General features: G+C 52.7%; 1 protein-coding gene across 1 annotated transcript; it reads left to right on the forward strand.

The window, feature by feature from the left end:
- Positions 1–202: 202 nt before the first annotated feature.
- On the forward strand, positions 203–11,333 carry SLC7A14 (solute carrier family 7 member 14; the record flags this gene model as incomplete). The annotated part of the gene is made up of 7 exons (XM_084292017.1): positions 203–506; positions 3,944–4,180; positions 4,953–5,170; positions 7,181–7,327; positions 7,509–7,717; positions 8,256–9,133; positions 11,011–11,333. The coding sequence occupies 7 exons, from the start codon at positions 203–205 to the stop codon at positions 11,331–11,333; spliced, it is 2,316 nt and encodes a 771-aa protein (XP_084148143.1).
- Positions 11,334–15,202: the final 3,869 nt, after the last annotated feature.

Here is a 15,202-nt window from a genome sequence, read left to right on the forward strand (position 1 = left end):
GTCAGCAAGCAGCTCAGGGCCCTATGTTGGTCTGTCCCACCTTGGCACAACCACTCTTCCTTCACTATTTCATCTAAAAAACACTTTACGACAGCCTTTTCTCTCTCTTGCAGCCGGGTCGCAGAGTGGGAGGAACCAGGGCGCTGGGATGCGGCCGCAGCCCTGAGCGTGGATCCATCCAGGAGCTCCTCCAGCCACAGCCATGAGCGGCCTGGTCTCACGCCTGGACCCGCGGCGGGTGCCCTGGGGGGCCGCGGGCCATGCCCTGCGCACCCGCGTCCTGCGCACCAAGCCCGTGGAGTCGATGCTGGAGGGCACGGGGACGGCCGCCGGCCAGGGAGCCCGTCTGGCCAAGGTCCTCACCACCCTGGACCTCATCTCCCTCGGCGTCGGCAGCTGCGTGGGCACCGGCATGTACGTGGTGTCCGGCCTGGTGGCCAAGGAGATGGCAGGGCCCGGGGTCATCGTTTCCTTCATCATCGCCGCCGTCGCCTCCATTTTGTCAGGTGAGCGGTGCGGGCGGGTGTTGTGCGTGGGGCACTGCCCCGAGCACCTGATGGCTGCTCCAGGGGGATGGAGGCTCCTTCACGTGCTGCCACGGGGTCTCATCGCAGCCTGCAACGACCCACTGATGGTTTCCCGTGGGTTGTATCCTGTGCTTAATGCACTTAAAGCCACCAGGGAGAGCTTTGCTGCGTGTGGTCAGGGCAGAGCATGGCCACGGCACAGGGATGGAGCTTGTGGGAGCCCTGCCTCAATGGGAGGGATGTCAGCGGCTTGTGCAGCACCGGGGCCACCTTCTCTTGTTGTGGACGTTACTGGCGGTTAAACAACCCCTCAGATAGTTTTGGAGCTGATTTTGTTGGCTCCTATTCACTCAGGATCACTCTTTGAGTTTCCAAAAAGACAAACAAACAGAGCAATCTGCGGAGAGGGAGGAATTATATATTTTAGTGAAAAGTCAGTGAATTCCATCGCCTCCTGTGACCCCAGCTGAGCATATGGCCCGAGCTGCAGCTTCCACATGAAGCCAGTCCTGCTGGCGTTTGTCCTTTCCAGATCAGCGCTAACGCGATGATGTGATGTCCCCGCTCTCCCTGCTAGCAGGGCTCTGCCTGCTGTGTCAGTCTGGCGTCCTGCTTTTTCCTGAGCAGGAAACCCTGAGTCAGTGGCAGAGGACTTGAGTACCAGACGGGAATGACCCAGCTCTGCTTTTCAAGACTGTCATGCTTTCATCATTGCCCGCCGCCCATTTCATGGTTCAAACCAAGTGCAAGCAGAGCAACCTGGTGAGCCTGGGCAGGTCTCCTCTGAGCAAACACACCGCCCTCCAAAATGGGGCTTTTTCCCCCAAGCCGTGGGTCCTGCCCCGCGACAGGGTGCTCCCGCTGCCCCCGCAGCCCACGGCTCTGCCGCTCCCGGCTCCGCTTTCATCTCCCCTTGCTTGTGTAGCCCTGGGAACGTGTTTTCCCAAGGATGCGGTGTTTTCATAGTCTCCTTGGCTGCTTCATCACTGGCGCTGCTGTTGTTTGTAACAGCAGCGTGTTTTTGGCAAGTGAAACCCAGCAAGGGCTCGGAGACGGAGTTTGGAGCTTCCCAGCGGTGCTGCGAGGCCCCAGTTCCACGAAGACTTGGGGATCATTTTTGTGAACGGGAGTGCCACTGAATTTGATGGTGTTACTTGAGGCAGCATTTGCAGGCTGTTTGCACAATTGCTGTTTTTGTGTGGTTTTCTTGGAGGCCAGTTTCCCACAGGGACCAAACGCAGCTCCTCACGCTGGAAGGGTTTGGGCTCTGCCCTTGCATCCCTTTGCTCTCTCACAAGTACAGGACAGGTTTGTTACAGCTCTACCCATGGATTCACGTTTAATTTCACAGTTTTATTATCACCATTACACTACAGATAAAGCAGGGATTACTGAGATAAAATCTGCTCCCTAATAAATTGCTGTATTATCTTCTTTTTTAAGCAGTACACAGTGAGGGAAGTGCTGTGAACCCCTCTTCTCCTGGAGGACCTGTAGCATCACAAAGTGGTTTGATTAATGCTGGCTGGCACGGTCAGTGGCAGTGGGATGGGAGGCAGAGCATGCATCTTGTATCCCCTGGGCTGGTACCACACGCTGTGATAAAAACTAGTTTATTTTCTTAATGTATGCTGATACCTAATGCAGATATAGCCAACATGTTGCGGTACCCAATGCACAGAGAAAGATTACCCTTCTATTTTGGGATCCTTGTAGTGTAATTGAAGACTCAAACATTTTATACATATTAATGTCTCTGCTTTGCTGCTATCACTCTGCATCAATAACAATCCTCTTTAGGCCTTATCTTGTCATTGGCTAAAAGTAGAGCTGCCACCAAGAAAGATTATATGATTTTAAGGCCTTCAAAGAAAGAAACTAGATACTTGTCCCCATCAGAGCACCTGTTTCATAAATCATTCAGGCCTGCAGTTATCTGTGAATGCCTTACCTTTGCAGAGTGCATGCATTTTTAATCAGCTTTGAATAATGACTGCGTGGGGAGGGTTGATCGGTACATCTTGTTGCTCCTGCAGTTGGGCCAGCCTTACAGAAATCAGCTTTTGAAGAGTTGCATTGAAAAGCACAGCCAGCATCGTGCGTGCAAGCTAAAGAGAGAATGGAATGTACAAAGCCCCTATAACAGGACAAGAAACACACCCAAATTAAGCTCAGGGATCCAATAATTTTGTGTCTGTGCCATGTAATAAGCGCACTTACAGCAAGAGCAGCAAGCTCACAAACTTTTTATAAATTATTCATTCCTCTTTATCTACTGAACTGATTGCAAACTTGAAGCAATTATTATCTTCAGAACAGAGAACGGTGGTTGAGACAGAACTCAGTAATTAGTACGTGTTTACACAATGACAATAACATCCCGACGCCGTTAAGGTGTGTGACACTGCTGAGCAGGGAGGCAGGGCAGCAAAGCTGAGCTGGGGTCACAGGGATGAGGATGGGGGGCGTGCCCTCCCAGCACTCATACTGACTAATATCCTGGGAATTTCTGACTAAGTCCATCCACAGCTTCTAAATAAAATTTGCTGGTTGTTTTAAGACAGCAATGTGTCGGGGTCAGGTTTTTTATTGAAAAGTATCCTGACATAGTAAGTACACAAGGAGTTGGTGAGTCCTAAAGTCCACCGAAATCTTCTCCCAGACTGTTCCAGTTAAATACCCTGCACTACTCTGAAGATGCCCATAGTCCATCCTCCAGCAGGTCTCACTGCAGCCACCTCTCTCCCACGAGCCCCAGGGCTATGGTGGCTCCTGCAGCTTCAAGTGCTGGGATCTTGTTGGTATATTTGCACCACAAATAATACATCTGAAGGAACCATTGTTGGGAAAAAATCTCAGGAAAAAATGGCAAAAAAATCATTGTACAGTGCCACTATGGGATGAGGAAGAAGAGAAGTCTGTCACCAGTGTAGCTACTGTATGAAAACAGGGCCACCAGGGGAATACCAGCAGCAGCAGCACCAGTTCTGCTCCCTGGCGATGAATTTCCCCCAACATCACGGTGTGCCTGCAAGGGGCTGCAGCTGGCTGTACTGGGGGTACATGCAGCAGTGAGCTCTTGCTGCAGGGAGGGCTGTGGGTGAAAAGACAAAGCTCTCCCCAGAGCACTGCAGACATTGATTCAATGATGCGAAAATGAGGCACAGACCTGTGAGAGGGCTCTTCTGCAACAGGCTGTAAATGTTTGGGTGGTTTGAACTGTGTCCTCAAAAAATATCCACTGTAACTTAATTTTAATGGGAAATGGGATGCTTTGGAAGCCCAGAGACTGGGGATGGGGAGTCACCATAGTCTACTGCCATGTCCCTGGGCTCTGATGCTGACTGCAGCCCTTCATAACTCCTGGCACCTCAGGCACTTTTCCCTTAAGTTACTTCATATTTTTTTCTAAACAGGCGTTTGCTACGCTGAGTTTGGTGTGCGGGTCCCCAAGACCACGGGCTCTGCCTACACCTACAGCTACGTGACGGTGGGCGAATTCGTAGCGTTCTTCATCGGCTGGAACCTCATCCTGGAGTACCTGATCGGCACGGCCGCGGGCGCCAGCGCCCTCAGCAGCATGTTCGACTCGCTGGCCAACCACACCATCAGCCGATGGATGATCAGCAGCGTCGGGACGTTGAACGGGCTGGGTGAGAACCAGGCCGGAGGCACACACGTCTTGCCATGTTTCTTCCACTAATTAGGGCCCCAAAAGTAATTGGAAGCACGTCAGAAGTCAGACATAGATATTAGGTTTCATTCATTATTTACCATCTGTCTGCCTCTGGTACTTTGCCTTTGCATCTGGTCCATGGGCTGGGTTTTGGGGGCCAGAGATACGTGATCCCAGTGCTTTGAGCCTCTTTGAACTGAGCCAGCATTTAGCAGAATAAATACCCAGAAAAATTAGTCTAATTTTTACTGCTAATGAGCACATTTCCCAGGGCAAGGACTCGGCTTGGTCCTGTTGAAGCACACATGGAGCCTCTTAGGAAGTGCCTGTTGAACTGACCTGTTGAAGATCGGTGCTGTGATGGTCCCATGCGACCAGTAACTGTCCACAGCTCCTACCAGTAACAACAGCTAGCTGTCCCATAACCTTGTCACAAAAAGTTAATCTTTGATTGTTTTTTTAATTAATTTTAATTAGCAGATAGACATGTTGCAAACTGGGATCTGATAATTTGTTTGCTGCCCTTCCCAGACTCCTGTGTGTGGAGGCATCAGGATTTCTCAGTTTAATTAAAGAGCTCTACTTCACAGAGGCAGGGCCACCTGGAGACCACCTTTGCAGTGAGATCAAATTGTTCTACAAAACCTCAGGGTCTGAAAATCATTTCTAAAGGCCCCCCCCCCTGATTTTCTGGAGTTGCTTTCTGCAGCTACAGATGAAGAGTTACGCACCTCTTTTCTCTTACCCAGGGAAAGGAGAGGAGTCTTACCCTGACCTTCTTGCTCTGGTCATCGCTGTCATTGTCACCATCATCGTGGCCATGGGAGTAAAGAATTCGGTGGGGCTGAACAACGTGCTCAACGTCATTAACCTGGCAGTCTGGATCTTCATCATGATTGCTGGGCTCTTCTTCGTCAAAGCTGACAACTGGTCCGAAGGGCAATTCCTGCCATTTGGGTGGCCGGGGGTAAGTCTCGTGCATACAGGCGGTGGGGCACATGGCACCTACGTGGTGCCACCCCCCTTCCACACCCTCAGCTTTGCTCACAGGGTACGGACCCTGCTTCCACCTCACTCCCCAAGTCTTGGCCCTGCTAAACCCACCTGCTCTTCGGCCAGAGACCTCCAGCTTCCAGCCCTGCAGGCTCAGAGCCCTCCTTGACCCACCAGACCTCAGGGATACTGCGATGCTTTGCTCGTGTCTCCTGTCATCTCTTAGAATTAACCCTGCTCTTCCCCCAGATTGCATGTGACAGTGTAGCCTAGGAAATGCCACTAATCCTCAGGCTCACCACAGCACGATGCAGTGGCCGATCAAGGAAGGGCACTCAGGAGGAGCTAGCTCAGCCTCTGCGGAGGGGGAGATACTTATGTTGGCTGTTTTTCAACAACAATGTTCTTGAGCATTTGTTTTGAGCACTTCATAATGCCACCTGCCAGTGCTTATTTTATGGATGTTCCCTCAGAGCTTACTGAGAATTTGGACATATTTGGCTTTTTTAGCTTGCTTGCACTGGTTTTTATCCAAGGATGAACAGAGACTGAAAATATCTCAGCTGGCCCAAGCCCAAGATAATTTCTCAGATTTACACTGCTTGACTCCATTGGGGTTTTGTGCAGAAAAATAAGCAAGAAAGCAAAGTAAACCAAGAATTTCAATTACTGAAAGGGTCCCAGGCTGCCATGCAGTCCCTTCACTGCCCTTCGATAAGTCAGTATTTGTCCGCCAGAGCATGGCTGTGAGGAGAAGAGCACTGAGGCCCATTTGAGAGCAGCAGTCAAATTTACCTTTGGACTGTGCTTGGCTTTGTGTGCCATACAATCGGAACCAAATAAAAGAAAATAGAGAATAGCTGTTTTGCTCTAATTCAACCTAGCAAATATCTCCTGGCAAAAATACATAGGTTTAAAAATATATATATCCAAAACACTATCAAAATCAATAGGGTTTTCCCATGATTTTCAGGTGGCTGTCTCTCTCCAAAATCAGTTGCAGAAGGTAATCCACCACAGCACAAACATGAGATCCCCAGGAGCACAAGGATACTTTGAAAAGTTAATTAGAGGTAGTCCCCTGCAAGAGGTGAACTTTCCTGTGTGCTCCATCGCTAAACAACTGAGATAGAGAGGTGATGGGCACACAGTATCCAGCTAGCCAGGTGCATGAAAGGGTTTTGGAACTGTAAAGTAGCCCTCCTTACAGCTACAGAGTCCTTAGCCTGCTTCGTTTGTTTCCTATAAATGTCCTTGCTAATACTGTACATTAAAAAAAAAGATAATACAAGAAAATAACTAAGCAGTACAAATAATTCCTCATCCAAGTGTTCCAACCTGTCCGCAGCTTCCAAGCAAAGCAAAGGTTGTTTGGAGAGCAGCGCGCGTCTGACTGTTCGTGCTCTGTTCTGCTTCCTCTGCTAGCAGATTTTGCTGCCCCATGAGACATCTTGCTAAGAAAGAGCATGTCAACATGCTACAAATCCCTACTAATATAAAAGGATTTGGGTGGAATATTGGGAAATTTGTCAGTCTCCTCACCTGCCACTGCCAGGATGTCCCAGCAGATTTGGGCACTGCGCAGGCTCAGGTCTGTGGGGCACCATGAGTGGGCTGCAGGTGCTTCGAGTGACTCAGGAGGCACACTGAAATGCATTCCCTAGACCAGACCACTGGGTTATGGGTGCTCCCAGGGTCATTCCCCAAATGGGGGACACCCGGCTGCACATACGCACCCTCCAAACCAGGCTCCTTCACTAAAGCACCTGTTTTGAGAAGAGACACCGTGCCTAATACTAGTTCCTGGTTTTCATAGAAGACATCTGGGCTCCCAGAGATGGGCAGGACCTGGCAGATCCACAGCATGTTCAGTGCCCTCACACAGGCCTAACTCCACTCCCCAGTTCTTGCCGGATCAGCACAGGCAGGATGTGTGCAGAATGGTTTTGCCCAACCACTGGTTTTGCTCACGTCTTCCATGCAGGTGCTCAAGGGGGCCGCGACGTGTTTCTACGCCTTCATCGGCTTCGACATCATCGCCACCACGGGAGAAGAAGCAAAAAGTCCCAACACCTCCATCCCGTATGCCATCACGGCCTCACTCGTCGCATGCTTGACAGCATACGTGTCCGTAAGTATGTGTGCAGATATATATACACACACACATAGCATGTCCTGCTGGATACCTGCTCATAGTACCTGCTGAGCACCTTCTCAACTCCTCTCCTCATTAGTCAGTGTGCCTGTTCAACCCTCAAACAAGGGTTCTTTCTTTGGTGGGATCTGAAACATCTGCTCCTCTCCTTCCCCAGGTGAGCATCATCCTCACGCTGATGGTGCCGTATGATGCCATCGACACTGAGTCCCCGTTGATGGAAATGTTCGTGGCCCGTGGCTTCTACGCAGCCAAGTTCATCGTTGCCATCGGGTCTGTGGCTGGGCTGACCGTCAGCCTGTTGGGCTCCCTCTTCCCGATGCCAAGAGTCATTTACGCCATGGCTGGAGATGGGCTGCTCTTCAGGTCAGTCACACCTGCACGGGTATTTATTTGTGGGACCTGGAGGGGAAGAGTGCTGGGGGGACAGGGGCTGTCCTGTGTCCTGTCAGCCTGGATCTGTCGCTGCAGGGAGCACAGGAGCATGCACAGGCTCAGGGCTTGGGGAGCAGGGCACATGCCAAACTAAAATCAGGGGAGGTATACACAAAAGTTGCTCATTTGCTGTTGGTGCCTAGAGATTCATCTCACGCAAGGATGAGCATTTAATTCAAGAGTTTCTTGCAAAAGGGAGCAGCCTATTTTCCACAAAAACTTGGCACTTGTTTGAATTTGCAAGTGTCCATTTCAGATTGTAAGGTCAGTTGGAGCTAGATCTAATTCCAGCCTCAGTCTCCACAGTATTCCCAATCCTTGGCTGTCCAGAGCTCAAGCTCCAAGAAGAGCTGAAGTGATTACAGCTCAGAGCCTGCCCCTGTGCCTTCCCAGCCAGGTATGGGTTATTGTGACAGGGAGCCACGACAGCATGCAATTTTAACCTTCTGCAATTGTTTTCGTGCTCCAGGTTTTTGTCCCACGTCAGTTCCTACACAGAAACTCCGGTGGTGGCTTGCATCGTCTCCGGGTTCCTGGCGGCGCTGCTCTCCTTGCTGGTCAGCCTGCGGGACCTGATAGAAATGATGTCCATCGGCACGCTGCTCGCCTACACGCTGGTCTCCGTCTGCGTCCTGCTCCTCCGATACCAGCCCGAGAGCGACATCGACGGCTTCGTCAAATTCCTCTCGGAGGAGCACACCAAGAAGAAGGAGGGCATCCTGGCCGACTGCGAGAAGGAGGCCTGCTCCCCGGGGAGCGAAGGAGAAGAGTTCTCTGGCCCACCGACCAACACGTGCGGGGCAAAAAACCTGCCGTCGCTGGGGGACAACGAGATGCTCATCGGGAAATCCGATAAATCCGCCTACAGCGTGAATCACCCCAATTACGGCACGGTCGACATGACCTCGGGGATCGAGGCAGACGAGTCCGAGAACATCTACCTCATCAAGCTGAAGAAGCTGATCGGCCCTCGCTACTACACCATGCGGATCCACCTGGGGCTGCCGGGGAAGATGGATCGCCCCACGGCGGCCACCGGCCACACGGTCACCACCTGCGTGCTCCTGCTCTTCGTCCTGATGTTCATCTTCTGCTCCTTCATCATTTTCGGGGCTGACTACATCTCCGAGCAGAGCTGGTGGGCTGTCCTCCTCGTCGTGCTGATGGTCCTGCTCATCGTCGTGCTGGTGTTTGTGATCCTGCAGCAGCCAGAAAACCCCAAGAAGCTGCCCTACATGGCGCCTTGCCTCCCCTTCGTCCCCGCCTTCGCCATGCTGGTGAATATCTATCTCATGCTGAAGCTCTCCACGGTCACATGGATCCGATTTGCCGTCTGGTGTTTTGTGGGTGAGTCCCAGATTTGTTTATTTTATTTTGTTTATTTTTAACTGAGCCTGTTTTGAAAGGGTGTTAATAGCAACTTTGCCAATCAGCGCTTAGGCTGATGCCGTTCAGCTGGGCTACCCAGTCCTTTGTGTCTGCCCCATGTAACACCTGAAGATCTTAGAAACCTCAGTTAATCAAGCCCCCAAACTATAGCTAACTGGAAAATTACACCTCCAGAAAAATGTCAGTTTGATGGAAGTAAACTGCTGCATGCAAAGGTGACTGTTTTGATGAGCATTCTGATGCAAAGTAGGTGGGCTCTGGAAATTGCCTCCCAGGCAGGTTTCCTACAGAAATCTGCCTGCTTTCTTGCTGTTTCACCCACTTGAGCTCTTTCAGCAGCCCACACTCAAATCTCAGCATTGTGTTTCCAAAATCCAGAGCAGCCCAACCCCAACAGCCCTGGGACGGTGGGCTCCAGCTCCTGGGCTTGGTCTGAGCCCCTCACTTTGTGGCAAGGGGCTCTCAGGACATGCAGTGCTCTCTTGTGGACCTTTTTGGCCAAATTTAAGCCTCCTGGCAGGTAGCCAGCAGCCTGACATGTCCGTAGCTTCCTTTGTTTTACATTTCAATTCACATCCTCCAAAAATACAAGAGAAAAGGAGCGGCTCATAGCTTCTCCTGAAGGCTCCCACGTCTGGACTACAGAGAACTGAAGCAAGGAGGAAATATCAAAGCCAAGGGCTCTTTTGGGAGAAATAATAGCCATAGGAGCACCCACTGAGGTCGGAGGCAGCTGCTGTCTCCCATAAGGGCAGGGATGGCCAGGTGATAACGTGAACAGACCTCGGACCTCCCTGTGGCATCTCTGAGAGTTTAGAGCAGCCTCAGGGTTCCCGTCCTTCATGGGGAGGTTGCTACCCCCTTTTTTCCTCCACGTTGCCATCCCCCCTTTTGCTGCAGGAGGACAGGGAAGGCAGGCAGCCTCCATCTCTGAGCATCCCTTGGCCCCAAGCCGAGCTGCTGGCAGTAGCTGCCACAAGCAGCCTTTGGGCTGGACACACTCAGTGCTTTTTTGGCCCTCCCAGGCAATAGGTGAAGCTGCAGAGCGAGGGAAAGCCCTTCCACCTGTCCCTTCCACTTCAAAGCATCGAGTTAATCCTCTGTGATTAATCCTTTCCCCTGTGGGCACATCCAACACCTCTCCAGCTGTCAGCAGTGGCAGCGAGTCAATTAAGCCACACGGCTGACGCGTGAAGGACCCCACCAGCCTTCCTGTAGGAAGCAGGAAGGTGAGATGAGGCAGGGCCAGAGGGATAATGTGAAAAGAGACTCCGGGAAGAGGAGGACAGGATTTCAGAGCTGTTTGAGTACCAGATGATCTGAGCCTGACCACCCTGGGGTACACAGTTCTGCGGGTACCACCAGGAGAGAGATTGAGAGCACAGGAAAACTCCAGAGAGAAAAGGATGGCCTGGAGGATGCCAGGAGGGAAACACTGGCTTTCGGCACGCAGGAGGCTGGGGCAAGCCTGCCGGGAGCTGCTTTCCCACCAAGGCTGCAGATGGCACAATCACATGGTGAAGCAGCCATCCCAGCTGATGTTTAAAGCACACAGCTCTCCGGTCACAGCCGAGAGCAGGACAACACACACTGCATGGTTTCAAAGACCAGACACCCATGAAAACACGCACAAGCTTAACAATATAAAAGCATTTATTTAGGTTTGGCCCTCGCTGGCTGGAGCCAACCTGGCGCTGGGCTGGTGGTGACTGGGGCTAGACACTGGGATGGGCTTTGGGGGCAGGAGCAGCTTTATGGGGCCTGGGCTGGGAGAGGAACGTGGGCATGGCATGGGGCCAGCCTCCACTCCATCCTCTTGCTCTTTCCTGCCCCAGGTCTGCTCATTTACTTCGGCTACGGGATGTGGAACAGCACGCTGGAGATCAGCGCCCGCGAGGAGGCCCTGCACCAGAGCACCTACCAGCGCTACGACGTGGACGTCGACCCCTTCTCCGTGGACGACGGCTTCTCCTACGCCACCGAGGGTGAGAGCTACCCGGGCTGGGGCCCCGCCGAGGACAAGGGCTTCTCGTACCAGCAAATGGCGGGAGCAAAGGAAAGCCATCGGACCGGTAGCAGATCGAAAAGCAAAGGCAGGCACAAACCGCCCTCGGAGGCGCTGATCGCTAACGACGAGCTGGACTACTCGCCCGAGTAGAGGGACGGGCAGGGGCACGCCGCGCCGCCCGGCCGGCCAGAAAGGGGCCCCGCGGCTCCCCTGCCCCATCCCGTCCCCCGCCGCTGCCCCGTCACCTCTGGTCCTCGGGACACGCTCTGCGACCGCCACTGACCCCCACCCAAGGGTGTCCTGGGCCGTGCTCCGGGGAACGAGGGAGCCCCGGTGCCCAGCGAGCCCCAGGCGGTGCTGAGGGGAGATGTGCCAAAGCGGGAGGGCTCTGAGGGCTGGAAGGAGCCGCGCGCGGGGATGAGATGGGGTTTTCCCCGGGGAATATTCACACGATGTCCGCAGTGGTGTGAAGCTGCTCTTGCGTATTTGGCACTTTCTTAGCACGTGTGGTTTTCCTTTTTTTCCTTGAAGCGCCCAGCAGTGATGGCTTAGCCAGAGGGGCAGGCGGGTGGGAAGCAGAGATGGACAAGCCTGCTGGAGCTAAGGCGCTCAGTGCATGCAGCCGGGCTGCCCCTGTGTTCGTCCCCAGACCCCGAGCCCAAAGGTCCCAAATACTGGGATTCACATTTAGTCCATGTCTTGCTCCTCTCGGGACAGCCTCTAACAAATCTTGAGATCCCCACGTCTGAGCTTGGTCCCGTTTCTGGTCGCACCGTGGGCTGTGACCCACTCCTGCCTTAGCCCACCTTGTGCAAGCGGTCATCGAGCCCCGCAGACCATGTCACTGAGGCTGGACGCTGTGCCCACCACTTGGTGTCTTTCACAAAATGACCAACCTGTTCCCTTCCCTAACAGTGCTGGGCACCTCTCAGTGCTTGTTCTGTGCTTCAGGGCACGTCTGTGCCCCGCAGCTTCTCCTGTCCCACAAAACAGAAGGAGGCGGTGGATCACGAGGCAGAGGCGCAGCCAGATGTTTCTCACCATGAAACCCTCCGGTACAGCCAGAGCATGGCCCCATCCTGCTCCCGTCCCCCTGCAGTGCTGCCAGGAGAGGCTCTGGCCGTGGGTACAGAAGTGTCCCACCTACTGCTCCTGTCCCAGGTGGCTGCCAGCGACAGCCCCTTTCCCAGTGGATAACAACCTCCACTGCTGGAGTTTGTAACCTTCAGTGTCCTGGCCAAGCCATGGGAGGGCTTCAGAATGGGAGCAAGGATTTGGTACAGGACCTGTAAGCTTTGCTCTGGCATCCCCTCCTGCTGCCTGCCCCTGCCAGGCTTCTACAAGCAGAAACCCCAAGTGGCTCCCACCCAAAAGCTGTTGTGATGTGTGTACACTCCGCTAACCCGCTGGGGAAACTGCTCCGTGCTCTGTCCCTGGCGGTGCTGAGCCCTCACGAAGGTCGCTGCTCTCCTCAAGGATGCCTTAGAGATGCCCAAGGAGGATGGCCCCTCGCAGGTCTGGCTTTATCTCAGCCAGGAGAACGGCTGATGCTAATTTCCTACCAAACCATGTGGTGGTTGTCCTCATCCCGCTTCTGCATTTAGGCATCTGCCGGCCCGCAAACACGTGCCCAAGCACCCCTGTCGAGTCAAATCCTCTTGTTCCTTTTGCAGCCTTAATCTCCTGCTACGGAGCAGTTTCCAGTACCAGTGTCTGTCGTCGTGTCTGCCTGGGTATCATTTGGCAAGGGCCTGATCCTTGCTTCTGGTGTCTGTAGGCACCGCTCCATCGGATCAACGCATTGAAGGGGGCTGCTGGAGCTCCCCTGCAGCCCTTTATCTTTCTCCATCCCTTCCCCACCCCTTCCATGTCCCCATATCCCTCCCTGGGAAGCTGGGCAGCAAGCAGTAGGAAAGCACGGGCAGAGCAGCGCCAGCACCGCCACGGCCCCGCTCAGCACCCTGGGGCCTGGGGCAGGGGGAGCAGAAATACCTCACGCCTCCCACAGCGGCTGGCCAGCCCTCGGTCCCTCCAGAGACCTCCTCACGCCGCGGCCCAGCACGCCAGCAGCCCCCACGCCGCAGAAAAATCACACCCCGAGCCCGCTCGGGCATCACGGATCCGGCTTGTAAATGGTCCTCACTCCTCTCGTTCTGTTCGGTCCTTCTGATGTAGATCTTGCTTTCTTGCAGGTGGTACTTTCTGGTGTAACAGTTCTCCGCGGTTCTGGTATCCAATCGGTGTATTTGTTAACGGAGTTTGTTCTTTTTTATTTATTTATTTATTTTTGTGGTTTCCAACGGCCCATTGGTGCACTGTACAATGGGGTCTTGTAGTGTGTCACGGGAAAGAAAAAAATATGCAGATATGTTATGGAGTGACTTTTATTTTCAGATGATTGTGTTGTTGACAAATATACATATTATATATATATATATATTATCGAGATACTAAGAAAAAATCTAAATTTACCAAAATCTGTATATTTTAATAAATGCATAAAGCTTTATTGTGTGCCTTTACATTAAAACAGACAAACAAACAAAGAGGAACTAATGGATTTTTAAAGGAAGTCAGAGACAAATGTATATTAGTACCAACTTCCATAGTAATGTAAATCTTTTAAATGGTAGACTAAACAAAAAATGGAATTTTCCCGTATAAATTTTGTTAAGCTGATCAGTGAGGGTCCAATATTTTTTCAATGCTAAATTGAAATTAGAGGTGAACAGATCTTGCCTTAAATGCTTCAAAATTTCCTTTGTAGAAAATCCACTTCAACGGGCTGACTTTGGTATTTACTTGCACTGTTGTGAAAAAAAAAATGGTTATTCGTTTACACAATAAAAAAAAAAAAAAAAGAAAGAAAAAGAGAAAAAAACTGAGAGCCAATGACCACAGGTTGACTATCGCAGCGCGAAGCCCCACGGGGCTCCTTCACCCTGGGGGCACTGGTGTTATCCCAGCTGCTCACGGTGCCACCAGAAATCTCCCCCCCGAAATCTCTCCAAAATCTCCCCTCTGCCATGCCCGCACTGGTCCCATCCCACACTTGGCACCTCCTCTCTCCGCACACTGCGGGTTGCAGATTTGCATTTTCACTGTGGCTGCTCTGAGATGGTTTTGCTTTGCTTATTCTCCTCCCCTCCCCGAAATAAAGCATCTTCCTTCCTCCGAGCAGCTTGCCTGGAGCCTTCCAGGGGCTGGGTTTGGGATCATCCACGGGTACCCAGTGACCCTGGGCAGGGCCCCCAGCCCTGCATGCCTAAAGGTGCTGAGTTGCAGCCCAGATCTAACAAATAAAAAAAAACAAAACAAGTGCTGCCTGGAAGGGCTCTCTCCCCATAGGTTCCTGCACCAGCACAGCCTCATTGCAGCACCAACACCGTGCTGGAAAACAAGCCCGCTGACACCACTCTGGCCGTCCTCCCTCCTCCTGCTGCACTGACAAGATTTTCTGAGCTTTCCCCTTCATTTGTAGGGCAGCATCACAGCAGGTTCCTGCTCTGAGGGCTCCCTCGCCGCCAGCCCCGGGGTTAACGGGTGCACAATCCACAATCCCGGCCGCCTGCACAAGCTGGCACGTCCCCGCGCTGCCCCGGCCCGCGGCACCCGCACATCAATGGCAGCACTGACGGCGTCCCCGCGGCGCACACAACAACCGACTGTGCCCTGCCCCTGATGTAATGGCCACAAGTGTCCCACGGCTGGCACACACATTGTGGGTGCTGCAGGGCACCGCGGGCAGGAGAAGTCCTGCTCAAAGCTGCCCAGGCTCGAAGGTAGATGCTTCCACGGCTGTCCTCCTCCTCTCCTTTTAAATGCTCCTGTCTCACCCAGCAGGGTAAGGCATGGAGCTGCAGCATCCTTTCCCCTGGAAATAATGGGGTTCTCCAACCGAAGCAGACCAAGATGAACAGACAGACCCCAATCCAGCACAGCTTGACCTGCAGCTTTGTTTTCCAATTCTTCCCCACCACCCCAAAGTGCCGGGTCGGAGCTCTCCTCCTCTCCTGCTC

The sequence above is a fragment of the Netta rufina genome (assembly GCF_964035555.1).
Source record: "Netta rufina genome assembly, chromosome: 9".
NCBI lineage: Eukaryota > Metazoa > Chordata > Aves > Anseriformes > Anatidae > Netta > Netta rufina.